We start from the raw sequence: 18,474 nt of genomic DNA, 5'->3' as shown, positions 1-18,474 counted from the left end.
AACCTTACGTAAATATATAACAGGACTTTCATTTTTCATAAAACAATCATCGTGAAGTTTTCACATTTCGCCGTTCATCAAAATTACAGCCTAATTACTAAATTATTAACGAAGCAACAATCAGTCGACTTTATGTAAATCGCTCCATTGGCATTTGTTGATCTGAAATGATTATTTCGTTATTCATTTATATACATGAAGAAATATTGATAGCAAGATGATAAGTAGACAGGTTGACATGTAGAAAAGTAGAAAAAATAGGCAGATAAACAGATAGACAGGTAGACAGGTTTACAGATAGACAGGTAAAAAGGTAGACAAGTAGAAAGGTAAACAGGTAGAAAGGTAGAAAAAATAGATAAGTGGGCAGTTCGACTGGTAGGCAGGCAGACAAGTGGATAGGTAGGCAGGTATAAAAGTATACAAATTGAAACTTAAACAGGTTGATACTTAAACACCTAGATATTATGTCAGATGAAAAAGAAGACTGTTAGACAGGTAGATCACATAAAAATCAAATATTCATCGATTATTTACACAAATCGGAAATTTCATGCAACTTGCCTTAAGACAAAAATCTATTTTACCGTTTTCATATGTTATTCAAGTTTCCAAAAAATTATTCTGTATGCTTTTTATTCTTGTGATGTAGCATTTGGTATCAAATTATTTGATCATCCTCTATTATCCTGATTCGAATCAGAACTTTCTTGTTTGGAATGAATTCGTGCCATACCTTTCGATATATCTGATTCAATTTATTTTTTATTAAATTTTAATTGTACTTATTAAATAAATAAATTTATATGATTTTCTGCCTCAGTTTATATTTGTCTATTAAGGGCTTGATTGCAACTGAATCGAATCAAGGAATTTTGTTTGAATCATTTAAATCAGAAAAACTTCATGTAGGCACAATTCTATATATAAGTCTTGCAATTATTAGTGATTGATGTTATTATTCAAATTTCTATTAAATGTACTAAAGTGGTCTAAAACATTAAAAACTAATATTGGTTTTTTATTTTACCTTATGAGCACAATTGTTAATAGCATAATATTTTCATTTATCGTTTAAAAAATATATATAGCCTTAGTCGTAAATAAAGTAAATATCAACTTCTGGGTAATTATGCTTTTATTATTTCCGATAGCAGTAATTAAATTTTATTATAAGTTTCATTTTCATTACGTTGGTCATCGGCTTATTTGTATTAGTAATCATATTAGTGGTATTTAAAAAACATCATATATTTCTTGCGTGGTTTCTCTTCTACATCACTTTTTTACGTTAAAAATCAAAAGTCAAAGTTAAAAGTATTTCATTTTCATTTTTATGTTCGCTTACAAAATAAGCAAGTGCTGAAAGACTCTGACACAATAGTTAATATGTTATTTTAGTTGTTTATATTTTTTAAAACATTAGTCATTAATCGTCAATAAAATAATAATTACCACGCTTACAATAGATTTTTTTCACAATAATAAGTGAAGCAAATTAAATTTCATTACGCCTTGTTCGAATTTTAGCATTATGATGCGTTAAAATTATGTCACATAATTAAAGGTATTAAATTGCACATCGGCTCCGCAAATAATTCGCTTCGTATTTAACCATTTGACGATTGTATGATAATGTTAGCAGTAATCAAACCAATTTGCTAATTTGAATTAACATTAGTCTCTAATAACGACATACCAATTATTATGATAGTAATTGTAGTAATAGTAATAGTGGTATATTGGAATATTGCACAAAATATTAGAAGGCCATTGTGGTAATGTTCAGAGAAATATGAGAATTTAATCAAATTTTAAAAGAAGATCCTGTATCATTTTTATAAATATTAAATCAAACTCTAATAAATTTTATATGCGTATATTAAATCATTTATAAATTAATTAGGCTATTTATTAAATACTTCATTGTGTGATAAAATTTCCTGAATATTAACTTCAATTCTCGTTATTTAATAAAATTATTTCATTCGCTTTCTTACGAACTTTCTGAAGAGTTCATATTAGAAAACTTTTTTTCATTAAAATTTTCTATGGAAGCGTTATTATTAAGTTTGTCATAAAAGAAAAAATAAGGAAGTTTATATACATTGATAATAAAATCTGTATGTAGGTATTCTGGAAAAATATGCAAATGCAATAATTAATAAAAATTAATAGAAACGCGTTAGAAGTTACAATTAGTTATAAGTGAATTTATTAAAAGTCGTACAATACCAATTAGAACTTTGAATATTTTATTTGTAAATATAGAAAATTATATATTTAATTACAAAAATTTTAATTGTTGATATAATATTGGGCATATCTTATAATTCTGTTTATTATTTATTTAAACATTTTATCAATCCATCTGCCATTACAAACACTAATAAAATATTTTAATATATTTTATATTTAGCAAAATTGACATTGTAAAAATTATATTTAACGCAAAATTTTAATTAATTTAAACAGAAGACTGATAATAAAATATTAATTGTGGATACCTTAAAACTTTTATATATATATATATATATATATGTGTGTGTGTGTGTGTGTGTGTCTATATATACAGTCTGGAAAGAAAAATAAAATACGACCATTAAATATTCTACAAACATTTAAATTGCCAACAATTTTAATAAACTGTTAATGAAGTCGCCGGCGCTTAGATATGCATCTTAATCATCAACATGCTTTTTTATTACGCGAATATCATAAGAATTTAATGGTTGTTATAAATTTATATATCATTTAGGAATCCTAAACTTCAACGACTTTAATATTTCCATATAAAATCATTCGAACACAAACCCACAAACTTGTAGATGTCATAAAATTCAAACATTAACATGCACCATCAAATGGTAATAAATTCTCGTAATTAACTTATAGGCGTTGATAAAATAATCCTCATTTAGTAATAGAAGAATTTATTTGCAAACAGAAATTAAGAGTTTTAATTTAATCCTCTACAAGCGATTTTATAGGTCATTAAATAAGGTAATGATTTTATTCGTCGAGATTTTTATAAGGCAGTGATGATGTTTAATTATGCATTTGTAATTAAAAATTATTGGAAATTACGAATAAAAAATATACATTAATTCACTTTAGTTATTTCAATGTACAAAATGTAAGAAGTTGAAATTATGGATTGTGTAATTAAAATTCGTCTAAAACAATCTTTTGCATGTAATTATTATTAATGTCAACTTCGATAATTGACATATTTTCTTTTTTATTGAAATAGCCGTTAAATTAGATCACCCGAAACATTATCAGATCTTATTTTGTTTCCAAATTCAGAAATATATTTATTTGCTTTAAACAATTAATTTATTATTATTAGAAAATATTATTAATTTAGTATTACAAAATCGAATTTCTGACCTATGACTTTGTGACCTCATTTTGTAACATGTATTTTTGTAATTGATTTTTTATTAATATAATAAATAATTTGCAATCACAAATACAGTACTAATCAAATACAATATAGTTACAGATCAGAATTTCAATTTGTCTCAAAAGTTCTTTCAAAATAACCAAAAAATCATTTGATTTATCACCATTAATCACCACAGACTCTGTGTATGACCGTTGTTCTTATTGGATAATTTTATGAAATATAAAATTCTAAGAATCATGTATTTGTGTCTATTCTTAAACTTATTGCTTGTTCTTGTTAGTTTCGGTTATTATTGATTTTGTAAAAATGGTTCCACTAACAATAAACTCAGGAATAGACACAAAAACTTTACAGTAATCAAAATTATATTCAGTTATAGAACTATAAACAGTTATTTTGAATTTAAAACAAAGCTGTTATAGAAGACAACCCAGAAGAAATTGTTATATATTTATTATTAATTGTAGGTATAATTAACTCAATCGCATTACCGAAAAAGGCTGCAAGAAATTTAAAATCTTTTTATTTCCGCTTCTGATTGAAATCCAATAGTTCTGGTCACTAATTCACAGAGGAGCCCAATTAAAAATATTAAACTATAAAAATTTATTAGAGTCTATATTCCTATTTTTCGTTGACTTATCCATACCCTAACGTAGTTGTGCATGGCATCGTGCCATAAGGCAAATTGCTAAAACTTGCCATTTACTATCATTGCCGTACCTGAATTAAATATTTGTGCAAAAAAAATTATGATAAATAAATTATAATTACTATATATTTATTCGTTCATATAATATACAGTGATAGTCTTATTGCACAAAACACTTGAGAATGTTTACATTAAGAAGAGATGCCGAATGAATCCATCTGAGGATATATTTCTTACCATTAGAATAATACATATAAAATATATACATTTTTAAACTAAATTGTGAATTTAAAATCAATATTTAAAGTATAAAACTTAGCATATTTTTGAAAACTTTGAAAAAAATTTATATTATTATTATTTTCCTCTGTGTCGCCGAAACCATTGCACTTAAAAAAATTTAATCAATTTTTATGTCGTCAAGTCAAATAAAATGTTTTTTGAATCATTTAAATCGGGCGTTCCGTTACCTCAAAGACTGAATCACCATTTTTAGCACTTTTTTCCTGTAACTTGCTCAAATTTCCTGTAAAATGGCTCATTCATATAGGTATATCCATGCGCCCGAAATCGTGGACAAAAAATTGTATCTAAACTCACATACATCCATTATTTCTAAGTCATGCCAAAATGTTCAAAATCTTTGAAACGTAAAGATATGCAAAAGTTTTCATTTTCGAGTTTTTTGCGATTTTTATAACTTGCCATACGGGAAGCTAATAATAATTATTCATACGCAACTATAGTAGTTTTATAATTATAATTATCTAGTAATGCATATGACGTGTTATTTAAATAAGTGTATCTCACAGCCAAAGTTTGCATATTACTTGCGCTCCAACTATAATCGCAAACTTGAGAAGAACCCATCACTGTTAATTAAAAACAGTATGCTACATTTTCTACGCTGAGTGAAAAGTAACATTGTAGAGAGAATTCAAATGTTCCACAAGAATATGAGTTTATCAAGATCTAGAATTTACCTTTATCTCGAGAATTAAAATTGTCTATTGCATTCGTTAAGAACAGCAAAATGGAAACTTGTTGCAATTGTAAATTATTTTCAATTAAAATTATAGAAAGCAATGAATAGCATATTTCTAATTGAAAACTACTTTACCTATTACTTTATTCCTGAAATAGATTTATGATTATTAACTAATTACTTTGGTATACACTTTGGATGTCATGAGCGCGTGTTCGATTTTAGTTAAATATTTTATAATGTTTCAACTATTTTGCGAAAGTCGTTATCCTCAAATCAATATGCTGATTTCTTGTTTTCGTTTTTTTACACATTTTGTTAAGGTCGTTAATTTGCGCATTTTAAGTTTACAAGTATATGCAACTTCCTTAATGTTACTTACACTTTCGATCAGGTTATTTTTTGAAACTGCATTTGTCAGGAATCAGATTTTCTTTTAACTTTCCTGAATGTCACATGCACTTACGATCACTTTATTTTTTAAAATTGCATATATCTTTGACAGATTTCAATATTTTTTTCCTTAAATGAACTACTCTGTAGTTTTTGCAAAATAGTACTATCATGTTGTCCATTGTATTAGTATATCATTTTATCCGAATGTGATCAAAAATGAATAAATAATCTAAAATTTATCAAATATCTGTTTATTTCTATAAAATTTATCAAAATTACTAGTGATAATTTTATTGATTTTGATTTTTTCACATTTTTCCTAATGTGATCAAAAATGAATAAATAATCAAAATTTCATCAATCATCTGTTCATTTCAATAAAATTGATCAAAATCACTTTATTGACTTTAATAAACATCAGGTATAGCAGAATCGGATAAAAAATTAATATAATTCAATTTATTTTATATTTGTATCTTTGAAGAACTAGTAAGCATGCTCAAATAGAATGAAAGCATAATTCCGCAAATTAAAAAGAACGATATTTAAAGTGTATTTATCATAGCCACTTGTGGGCATTGCTGTATAAAAATATGAAGTCAAAAAATACTGTTAAGTATAGTAATTATGTCACAATTGGGATAGGTGTGTGGGTAAGATGCCTTCTAAACAAACCATATGCTAAGATCAAAAAAATTATTAAATGTCTGCTTATAATATATACAGATCAAAATTGATAAAATGTATTTCTGACGAGTAATGAAAAATTGGAGTTAACATTGATGTTAAAGCAATAAAAGTCGTATAAAAGTCTATATCATGATGGCGAATTTCAACATCTCATTCATATTTGCAAATGCGCACTATATTATAAGATAAATAATTTTCGCTAATATAATATTGGAAACATGCTTTCTTAAAAATGTACATTGACTTTGTAGACATTTTTAATTACTTATTATTATTCTTACTTATTATTATTCTATACAATTATTATGCAATATTTTTTAACTTTTATTGGCCTCTTGGAGCATTTAGCCACCTACAACATTTATATTGTTTTCGTATTCTATATCATTTTTATCTATTCTACACCATCTTGCATATATGTATTTTATACTATCTTTTTATTTACTATCTTAATTTTCTTCTAACTGATTTCTTCATTCTTTTTTTTTTTCATTCTAAATCCGATCTTCTTGAATTCTAATATTGCCTTTTCTTTTTACATCTAATTTTTTTTCAAATTTAACTCAACTTAATTCTGATTTTCTTCAATTCTAATCTTCTCTTGCTTTCTTGTTAATTCTAATTTTATTCAAATTCAATTCAACAATTCTAACTATATTTGATTTCAAATTAACTATTTTTGAAATTTACTTAATTCAATTTCTATGCAATTTTCGATCATTAATTTAATTTCTATTAAACTTTTCATATCTTTTATGCCTAGAATCCATCCCAGCAACTGTTGGTGTGTGAGTCGGGCATGCTACTGATGAGCTATTCTCGCCAAAAATGCAATATTTGTAATTTCATGTTAATAGATTTAATGAAATTATACAAGATATCATATATTTTTATATATCTGCCAATAATAGTGTAAAATTATTTGGAAGAAAGATTTTCAAGCTCATTATCTCCTTCCAAATTTTCTGTCTATTCTTTTCCCATAAAAATTTACCCCTTATAAAAGTTATTCCAACGTCATACCTACGACATCATTTACATTATTGAATAATTTAGATAATTCTCAAAATATTTATTGTTATTTTCTATATTTCAGAAGAAAGCGAAAGTTTGCACAAGTACCCCGTGGTAGTTTTCATCCATGGAGAGTCTTACGAATGGAACAGCGGGAACCCGTACGATGGATCGGTGTTGGCAGCTTACGCGAGACTGGTCGTCGTCACTGTCAACTTCAGGCTGGGCATATTAGGTCAGTCGACTTAGCAATATCGAGAGAGACTATTACTAATATTCATGCACAACTTAATAATATACATATATATATATATATATATTATAGATATTTATATAGGATAGGGCGGGGCATAAAGATCCAATTTCACTTTGAGTAATTATATTATGAAAACCAAAACAATTATATCATAACAAATTACACATATCAAACAAACAACTATCTGACTATGTTCAGATAAAATTCCAGATTCATCATTCTAGAAATGTGCTTTGTGCTATTTTACAAAAATTTGTAACCTGGTGTGTTTTACCCCATAGGCGGGAAAAAATGGGACAGCCAATGTTTCATTTTATTTGCAATGGATTTCTACAAAAAAATAGAAACATTATTCAAGCAATGCAAAATATAAGTTTTATGTGTGCAATTTCTATAGAGATAGTACGACGAAAATATTCATCAGCAGGGTTGATATAATTTTTGGAATATTTATTTAATTTTTGTCTTGTGAAATTGCTTATTTTAACTTCATTCTCTTTTTTATTTGCTACTTTTTATTTTTCACACTTTTGCCAGGGTTTTGTTGGACTCTTTTACCCCACCCAGATGTGAGCTTTTATAAAGGTTATATAAAAAAACTGTTGAATCTAACTTAAAATTAACAACATGTTATGAAATAATTAAATAGCGTATATTTAAAAATTATATTGAGGTCTGGAAAACTAAGCAACAGTGCTCACCATAAAATCAAATAACAACGCAAGAAAATACTTTAGCTATGTATTTTTAAATGTTGCCGTTTCTTTTACGATAGCAACGTCGTGAGATTTAAGGTGTCTAGTTATATATCTTTTTCCCTCTACTTTCAAATATAGTTGTTAAAAAAACTGCATGATAGTACTTTAATTTTTTTGTTGAAATAGTTGTAAGGACACAACAATAATAATCAAATTAGTTGATATATGAACGTAATACGTAACTATCGCCGTATCAGCCGTATCAAAAATACGGGGCCCCCAACGTCCGTAAACAAACATTAATTAAAAAAAAAATTCACAAAAAGCGAATTAATCGTGAAAAATTTGTACAATGAAATTTAATGTCATTAAAAAAGAACGCGAGTAATGTAAAATTATTATTTTAAATTGTAGTTTTTCCGGGGCCCAACCTGCCCAAATATTGATAGAATGTTTGGAATTTTTATCTTATTTCACAAATAATAAAAGTTAAAATAATCATAAAAACTTTCTTGCAACTAAATTTAATTTCGAATAAAGCATGAGCGTGTGGAATGTAAAAATATAACTTTAGAAGGTTGCGATAAAATAGAAAAATAGCATTTCATTAAGTCATTTTGTGCAAATTAAAGAATTAAAATTAATTCAGCAGTTCGCTAAATCTTTCGAAAAATTAGCAAATGAATGGAGCGTAAACGACTGTTTCCAAAAACAAAAGGCAAAGTATAGCAACCAGTAATCTTGTTTCAAACTCAACATATACTATTCCTAATTATACTTATTAATTTCTCAAACTAAACAAAGATCAGAGACTTCGACTCAATTAGTATGTTCGAATAATTACAAATAGTCATTTAACAAAACATCTGTCTTCATGAAACTTTCGTCTAAATACAGTAAGATCATCTCTGTTAATTTTTATAACTAATTGTGAACTCTCTAAAAATATGTTTAAAATATGAAATTCAATATTTATTATATTGCTGCCAAAATTCAATACTTTTGCTTACAATTTTCCCGAAGTAATTTTTGCATACAATTTACCCAGTTGCAACCGCAAATGCTAAAAGAAGTTTTTCAAAAATAAAACTGATGAAAAATTAGCTAATTAGTTGTAAGCCTTGCGGAACTTCGCTTGCATTTCCTGATATGTGTAAATAATCGACACAATTAATAAGAATTAATATTTATTCCAAATTTTTATGATTCTTTAAAAAAAAAGAGGCCCGGGGGATATATTCCGAACAGTTCTTAATTTTGAAACGAGGGCGAAAATTTTAGCACTCTTTTTCTAATTTCGAGGAATCGGCTCAGCCAAATTTAAACATTTCTTTCGGGATGTTAAATACTTCCATGATACAGGAACAGCAGTCAGATCATTATTGTTCATAGAAGCAGAAACTTTATCAAAAACTATAAGCTATAAATGATTTAATAAATGTGTAGATAGAATTTGAATCGTTTGTTACGTTTGTTTTGGAGAAGAGATAGATGAATATTGATGATAAGCGAGTATTCATATAAAAAAATTTGAAAAAACTCTGCCCTGCTTTAAGGGGCCCCCAAAAAAATTTTGATACGGGGCCCCGCCAACGCACGCTACGCCCCTGTATATGAATACATTATTAATATATATATATATATATATATGTATATATATGTGTGTGTATGTATGTGTTATTACATCTTATCGTATTTATAAAAAAAAATTCAATTAAATTTTTATTCTAGGTTTCCTAAACCCGAGCTCGCAGCCGTCTCGTCAAGCCCAACAACGCGCCCCGTCCAACTACGGGCTCATGGACCAACTGGCAGCTCTACATTGGCTGCAAGAAAACATACACGCTTTTGGCGGTGACCCAAGACAAGTAAGTAAACAAAAATGATCCGAAAACTCACAGTATGAAAACGTTTTTATTATCAAATTATAATAAATTATGTTATTTATTGCAGGTAACTTTAATGGGCCATGGAACTGGAGCGGCTTGTGTTCATTTCTTGATGACAAGCAGCGCAGTACCGGATGGTAAGATGACAAATTATTTCTTTTATTAATAGATGGTTTAGTGAAAGATGGCAAACTATTTTGTATTCATAGATTTTCTAAAACAATATTAAATAGAAATTTTAATAAAAATTATATGTTCAATCTCGGATCGAACTCGGATCGATTATGTTTATTTTATCCATCTTTCATGAAGAGCAATTTAGTAGAAATTGAGAGTTTTGCTATATGAGCATCGTTCTAAAATAAATTAATAATACTACGGTATCGAAAATGAACATTTTTGCTTACCTTTACTTTAAAAAAAATGATGTATGTGTGTGTGTATGTGTGTATGTATGTTTGGATACAATTTTTCGTCAACAATTTCAACAAATCAACTGATTTGATGAAAAATATTTGAAGGTCAAAAATGATTTTTAGACATATATACATTTATATTAAAGTAATTTTAAAAATAACTAGTTGGTATTGGTATTTTGCCTTGAGGCAAGTTACATGAACTTCCTGATATGTGTAAATAATCGACTTAATCAATAAAAAATAAATTAATTTATGAGTGATTAAAAGTATTCCGAGTGGATTTATTACACATAATTGAAAACGAACGAACACGTTAACTCGCAGTATTTTCTAAAAGCTAATTTTCAAAAATCAATAATTTTTATAATTGAACCAGTTTCCATAGGACTCTAATGGATTAGTATGTTCATTAGGACCAAGTACTCTATGGTTATACCAAGTAAATCGTCTTATTTTAATTTTAACAAACGTCAAAAAAACTCTCATTTTCTTAAACTTTGACGAATTTTCAAAATTAAACGACTTGTCGTAGGACCGTAATGTTTTAGTATGATCTAGAAGCCCATGATATCTATCACCAAAAAAAATCATGAAAATCGTCGAAAAAATTTTTTTAACACTTCATTACAAGAAAACTGCCCGGCCGATCCTTACCAAAAACTAATCAAGTCGATTCCCAATCAATATCTTTCGAACGATGTTTGAATTTTCAAAATCGATTCAGAATTGCGGACTAAAACGTGGACGTAAGATTTTTCACTATTTTGCTATTTATGAAGAAACGGTTAGGGCGATCGTCGCACAAAATTGATGAACGCTAGTCCTCATCGAGATACATTAAATGGCTTTTGAATTTTTGAAATCGGTGCAGCCGTTTTTGAGAAAACGTCGATTTACGTCAAAAAATCTGTTCACGCACATGCACACACACATACTTTTTCTAAATTTAGTCTCATTCGATTCAGAATGGCTTGAAACGTCGAGAAAACATAAAATTAGCGGTTCGGATTTTTTATGAAAACATAAACTTCTGCTTCGGGAAGTTAATATAAATTTTATTTACATTTACATGGGTTCTGCATCAAGATTTGTAATGTTTAATCGCTAGGCCACAACACGGCGCTTATGCGCTTCGATATTTTGAATCCAAAATAGCCACGCAGTGCGATTGTTTTAAAAGAATCATACATTTTACAAAACATCAAGACTTTCAAAAAAATTATACTTGACGGTACTTGAAGTTCCAGCAATTTTCCCAATGGCATACATCACTAGTTTATAAAACAATTCGTAATAATACAAATAAACATAATACAAACACAATTTTCTATTTTCCTCCAGGAATACTATTCAACCGAGCGATCATGATGTCCGGATCAGGCCTAAGCCCGTGGTCGTTGGTGCGGGACCCGGCGTCGCACGCCGAGAACGTGGCGCGTAACGCGAACTGCTATCTCCATCAATCTCAGTCGTCGGACACGAATAATTTACAGCAGACAAACGGGCAGGAAGACGCCGGAAGCATTAGTGTTAATAGCAACAATGCCGCCTTCTCGTTATCCCCTCAAGATCTGTTGAAATGTTTGCGAGATCGACCCCTCGAGGTCATTCTCAAACCGCAAACAGACGATGATGCGTTCAAGTTCTCATACGAATTTGGACCGAGCGTAGACGGGGTGGTTATAGGTGAGTAGAAAGTGATAATTAGATCTAGAAGAATAACAGAAAGTGAATACATATAGGGGAAGTACGGATAAAATGACATGGTATTTGGTTTTTTAATGATATTATAACCAGCCTCGATCGTTTTTACTCATCTTTGGTTCGTTGACTACCAGTATGATAGTATTTTAATTAAGGGGCACAACTAGTGTGAAATTTTCAAAAAATCAAATTTTCAATTTTTTCATATTTAGGTTATACCTTTAAAAATAACATACCAAAATTTTAAGTCGATATCTTAAATAGTTTTTGAGTTACAGCCATTTAAAGAGTATATATATAGTATAGTATTACGATCATTTTATCTTTAAACGCGTTTTTCTCGAAACAGCATTTTCCGAATTTGCTGCAGCGATTACTCAAAAACAAATGATCAAATCACTATCATTTTTTTACATGTTCTAGTTCTCCGTAAAATAAACTATCGATTTTTTGATCGGATCAAAAATCGAATTTTGGCAGTCCAAAAACGACCAAAACTTTAGGTAAAATTCGACTTTTCTTTTAAAACGCCGCCATTTTGTCAATTTTTGATTTTTTTTCTATCGTAGGTCATTTTACAGACAATATTATCTAGTTTAATGAGATTTTTTTTAATTTCATCCACGTAGAAGGCCGGAATCACTGCAGCAGTAAAGGGCCTTTTTTCGCGCCGTTGGAGATCGACGATAACTTAAAAAATATTTAATTTTTTTCTTCAAAAGTTTTACTACGTATTCTTAAAACATGTGTAAATATATTCTTAAAATTTTGAAATTATTGATAAAGTATTTGTTTAAATATAAATGCCCAAATATCACCTTTTTTTAGGCTGTTACTCTAGTTGTGCCCCTTAAGTAGGAATAATAATAAATTACAAAAACCTATTACAAAAACCATTTTATCCATATTGTGCACATAAAATGATATATAAGGTAAGAACAAACTAGGATGATAATATTTAAAGAAGCAGTTCACAAATAAATCGTTTCGTCCTCTTTTCATGAACCGAAAGGGATCGAGTCATATATCGAAACCAATCTTCACCGAGCTCAGAGGGTTTTGCAATGAATGTTTATAGTTTTTATTTTAATTCCAATCTGTCACACTTAGGACATTCAGTAATTGTTTTAACTTTTCTTATTATATGAATCTTGAATGGATGGCAATCCAGTAGTTGTCCAATCCAGTTATGATTAATCATCTATACTCGAAGTATTTTCTGACATTCTTTTATATATGCAATGATACCCACGAGAGGCGATTTTCACTTGAGGCTATATTTGAGATCTATAACCTCAAGTGGAATTTTGACATTAAAGTTTGCAATAAATGCAAGATTCTTTTATAACAGTGGATCTTTTGGTCTGTTTTTATTTCTTGCATACATGGTTTAGAAATTAGAAGCCAATCAACTTTGATAGGTTTCATTTTTTCTCTTGGCCCTGTAATATAACGCTTGCAGAATAGTATTATGTGTCATCTAGTCTATAGAAATTAAACAACAATTGTTAGAGCGGGTCGATTTGTATGGGTCAAAAAAAGTCGCTTAAGCGCATATGATTTTCGGATACTAGAGATCAAATTAAGATACTTTGCTGAATAAATCATACCTCTAAAATGGTTTCTTCAGCAAAGTATCTTATTTTGATCCATAGAATCTGAAAATCATATGTGCCTAAGTAAACTTAAAATCGACCCATATATATAATAGAACATATATTTTCAGCAGAATTCTCTATTATGAGCCATAATTTGCACATTGATTAAATTAGTCGAATAGTTAATCAATAATCAAAATACAATAACCATACATCACCAGGAACTGTAACTTCGCGTAAATGTAACTTTAGTTCGCGTATGTGTAATTTCATACGCAAATATATCCAGTGTTTATTGCCAAAAACCGCGAACAATTTATTACAAGCTTGTGTCAAGTTTGACAACAGTTCGATTAATATTAAACATTTGATTTGTGATTTGTTCTGCAGATACGGGCGATTCAAACAATCAAGACTCGTCGAATTCGGAATCTGGGTCGGTTTATACATCAGCTAATGGAGCTAGTACGTACAACATGGTGAATACGATTAACAATGTTCTTCTGAGGAAAGACGCCATCAACAAGCTGACCAGGTAAAATCAGTTGTAAATTTGATCTTGATCGAAATACACTTAAGAAACAATTAACAAGTTTTGCTCAAACTAAAACCGTAATTCAAATATAAAATTCATAAAGAACATCATACAAACAAAAGAATCTGCAATGATTTACTACAACATATCACATAATATCTAAGAAGGTGCTATCACAGGATAGCTTCTCACGCTGTCAAATAATATATACCTGATATATTATATAGCTGAATGTACAGTGTATAGTTTGCTATGAAAAATAAACCAAAAAAAAATCATACTAAAAATGCATAAATAATATACTGAAATGTTAAACAATATTCAATTTTAACGATATAAATCCAAGGATTTTTTCTCAATTTTCAAATTTAAAAGTATCTTTCATAGCAAATAATGATATAAATCCAAGAATTTTTCCTCAATTTTCAAAAAGAGTATTTTTCGTAGCGCGATAAGCTTCCGGCTGTGTTATAACAATTCCGGATTCAAATCCGTATTTCGTATACGTATAACTTGATGTAAAGCAGCAGTGATATCTATTTTTGATTGAAAATATAGGTTGAAACATATTTTAGTTTCAATTTGAACGATTTAAATCCAAAGATTTTTCCTCAATTTCTACATTCAAAAAGTATGCGTAGCGCGATAAGCTTCTGGCTCTGTTATAACAATTCCGGGTTCAAATCCGTGTTTCGGATAACCTGATGTCATAGATTAAAATATTTTTCAAGCAAAAATAGCCCTTCCCAATACTGCTGCATTAAGATAAAATATATAATGGCTATTAAATCCATGGCGTTGTTTTATAATATGAAAAATCATCAAAACTATAGATAGATAATAACCTAAAAATGCAACATTAAAAAGTATTTCAACAAATGCTTATAGAACTTTCTAGTTCTGATTACAGTGCAAAAAAAAAACAAAATAAACTTCAAGATTTTAGTACGTATTTATTTTCTACCTTTAGTAGAAAATGTGGATTCCTTCTTTTTGTACATACTTCTGTCACTAGATCTATTCTATGATATTTTGCATTTCGTAATAACGTTACTCATGCAATATCACGAACTTTGTAATATATTTTGCGGAGCTTTACTATCCTATTTTGCATATGCTAACTATTCGTGCATTTAAACATTAAGTATGAAAATATAGATGTATTATATACTGCACATTTATAAAATATAACAATTATACAATTATGTATTAGTACAATACATAATTGTATAATGTCAATATTTTATTTATATATTTATGATTATCCGTATATGTAAATTACTTGATATTTTTATAATTATAAAAGGAAATAGCATCAGTTTACAATTTTGCAATATTAATAACGCGATTTGGGAATCTTTGAATTATCCACACCCCCAGGACGGTTGTGACGGGCATAAAGATAGGTTCAAAAATAATAGCTATAAACATTAAAATGATCACTTAAACAAAGCTTATGAATATAATATGTAACAATATATAACAAGTCATAATCTTTTAAAAAAAGAATTCTTTGTTAAATCTTTTCTTTCTCTCTTTGGTATTTTTTCTTATTAGTTAAGTTAGATTTATTTATCTGTTAATCTTCACCCGAAAAGGACAAAGAAGTACATGCCACAACCATACCCTCAAAATTTGCCATAACCGTTGTATCGCTATGCATACTTTTGAAAATAAATAATCATTATAGCAGAGCTAAAATATTTACAAAAAACTAATTCCTGGTAATTGACTACCATAGCTCAACTTACAGCAAAATAACAAAGCAAAGTGATCTGTCTATATGCTAATAACAGTTATTGTTAAAAGAAATCGAACAAAAAGCCCTTTTTTCACTCTTTAAAAGCAATGCGGTCTAAAGATCATGTTAATCTAGGGCGCTGACGGCAACTTGTTTGAACAAACATACTTCATCTTTCTCCCTTTGGACCCTATCTCTAAATGAGTAATTTCAGCTATTATTAACACTGTCACTACCGTACCATGGTACAATGGTAGGGCAGGGCGGAATTAGTTGAGCAAATTTTTACTTAAACGGAGGTAGCTCCTCAATGAAAGTAATTAAAAGTCTCAATAAATTGTTATACGGCTTAATAGATTTGTTGTTTATCGCTTAACAAAAGTGTTAATACTATTTTTTGGTAATTAGTAAAATTTAAAATAGCTACAGCTGTTTAAATGCGAAAGGTCAAGTATGCTCAATGTACTCCATAGGTAGAGCAAGTTGAGCACTAAGAAAGTATAATGAAATCATAGATTCAATGTCGATTAGTGATGAAATAAAATAAGTTTTTAATAACCAGTTCTATATTTATAGTCTTTATTGACAGAGAAAACAAAACTTATAGTAATTTGCTTTAAATAATTAACGAAAAGTAGAATCAACAAAACAATATCGTATCTTAGGAATTATTTTACCATTATATTAAGTATTTTTGTTTGAAATAATTATTTCTTTATATTATTACTCATAGACTTAGCTTAAATCTTAAAAATAATAATTAATTTCTGGAAGTTAATGGTAATTATCTTAGTAACAGAACAAGTTTAGCAACTATGATCAACTAACTCCAACTCGGAATTTCAAAATAAAAGTGAGTTTATAAAACAACCGTGAGAATTATACCCAGAATCTCTTTGCAAATTAAAAGTACTATAATTATATGGAAGAATAACATTTACCTGATTAAAAATAAATAGCATTTGACTAAACCAGACAAAAACTCGAGATGAATGACTTTTTTACTTTTTGGTCTCAAAATAAACAAAACGCCCGTGAGCCTCACTCATTTGTTCAGAGGCCACTAGCGATCGCAAGATGTTTATTTCTTTCAAACCTCTATCTTTCCGCCATATAATGCCTAAACGGACGGTGATTATAGTTTTCGAGATATTTTGATTGCTCAACTTGCCCCTATGCTCAACAAGCCCCGCTCTACCCTACCCAGTCTCTCCTAATATATAGTCAGTAATTTCAATAATTACTTCTATTTCGCATACACCTTCAAATAAAACATTTGTAATGTAAACAAACAGCATTCTGAATATGTTAATTAATAATTATTTATATAATTTTGGAATTATAATAATTACTCTATATTAAAAACCATAATCCCGCCAATAATAGCATTTAATCCTTCATAAATTCCAATTATATTTGTTTAGGCGCAACCCAAATGACTAGTTAAATTCTATTACTCTGTTACCTCGTTAATGAGTTGAATAATGGCTTTCCGCTGTGCGGTTTTGCAAACTTGCAGTCTCACGGTAATAATTTAGTGCGAATTGGGACATAGCAGCAATTCTGTGCATTTTATTCCAGGTACGACTTATTGCTAGGCGTGACTCGTGCCGAAGCATATTTTTCATTCAGCGGAGACGACGCCCAATATGGAATCGAGCCCGAGAGGAGAAATAAAATTCTAAAATCGTTCGTCAGTCAAGCTTATACATATCACCTGGCCGAAATATTGGCGACTGTTATTAATGAATATACGGATTGGGAAAGGCCTGTACAGCATCCGATTAATATAAGGTAAATTGAATATAATAATGAATAATGGTAAATTAATTTTATTTATTTCTTTATTTATTCGTTAGGCTTTAAATGAAGTTAACACTTACGGGACGGCTCTAATTTCAAAACAATCTACTGTATCGGCTGTAAACTTGATTTCATTGTGTATGTTATGCAATTTGTTTGATAAAAATTTGTGGTCATTGAATGACATACATTTATATTATTAACTTATTTTTGATCATTTTATAAAGAATGGTGACGTTCAAAACAATTTCCAAATTGCATAGCTGGTTGATTTTGACATGTTTTACAATAAAATGTTGTTCGCCGCCTGCCTCCTAGTGCTTTTCTGTCAGAAAAGAATACAATCCTCTTTACTTTCTCTCGCATTTAGAATATGCCACTGATTAGTCAGTATATTTGTTCATTTTTGTGCTGCCATAATGGTTTGTTTTTTCTATTATATTGTCTAATAATTCATTTGTAAAATATAAAGTAAAATAATCTATTGGATGTCTTATATTGCTTGGTATTTGTAGTCGGATGTTGGTTGATGTATGTCAAACTCGATTATTGAAGGAGAATCGATACATTCGCTAATGTCTTTCCGCTATTCATTTAATTTGTCGAACTTCTTCTTCTTTTTGTTGGTTGGATAATATCATCATCACATTCATCACTAACTTCGGTGCGAATAGTAATTTCG

The 18,474-nt window shown here is 28.9% G+C and overlaps 1 protein-coding gene across 1 annotated transcript in view; it reads left to right on the top strand.

The window, feature by feature from the left end:
- The window catches only part of LOC113371114 (neuroligin-4, Y-linked-like), a 31,459-nt gene that overhangs the window by 6,707 nt on the left and 6,278 nt on the right, over positions 1 to 18,474 (top strand). Inside the window, exons 2-8 of the mRNA XM_026611760.1 lie at positions 7,232 to 7,384; positions 9,835 to 9,971; positions 10,057 to 10,129; positions 11,753 to 11,863; positions 11,960 to 12,097; positions 14,104 to 14,248; positions 17,571 to 17,783. Coding sequence (XP_026467545.1) covers positions 7,232 to 7,384; positions 9,835 to 9,971; positions 10,057 to 10,129; positions 11,753 to 11,863; positions 11,960 to 12,097; positions 14,104 to 14,248; positions 17,571 to 17,783 — 970 coding nt within the window. The remainder of the gene's footprint in view (positions 1 to 7,231; positions 7,385 to 9,834; positions 9,972 to 10,056; positions 10,130 to 11,752; positions 11,864 to 11,959; positions 12,098 to 14,103; positions 14,249 to 17,570; positions 17,784 to 18,474) is intronic.

This window comes from Ctenocephalides felis, unplaced genomic scaffold (genome assembly GCF_003426905.1).
Source record: "Ctenocephalides felis isolate EL2017-DRISC unplaced genomic scaffold, ASM342690v1 CF-g0.4_SCAFFOLD_01492, whole genome shotgun sequence".
NCBI classification, from domain to species: Eukaryota; Metazoa; Arthropoda; class Insecta; order Siphonaptera; family Pulicidae; genus Ctenocephalides; species Ctenocephalides felis.
Note: the sequence above shows the minus strand (reverse complement) of the source record. Positions and strands in the feature narration are given on the sequence as shown.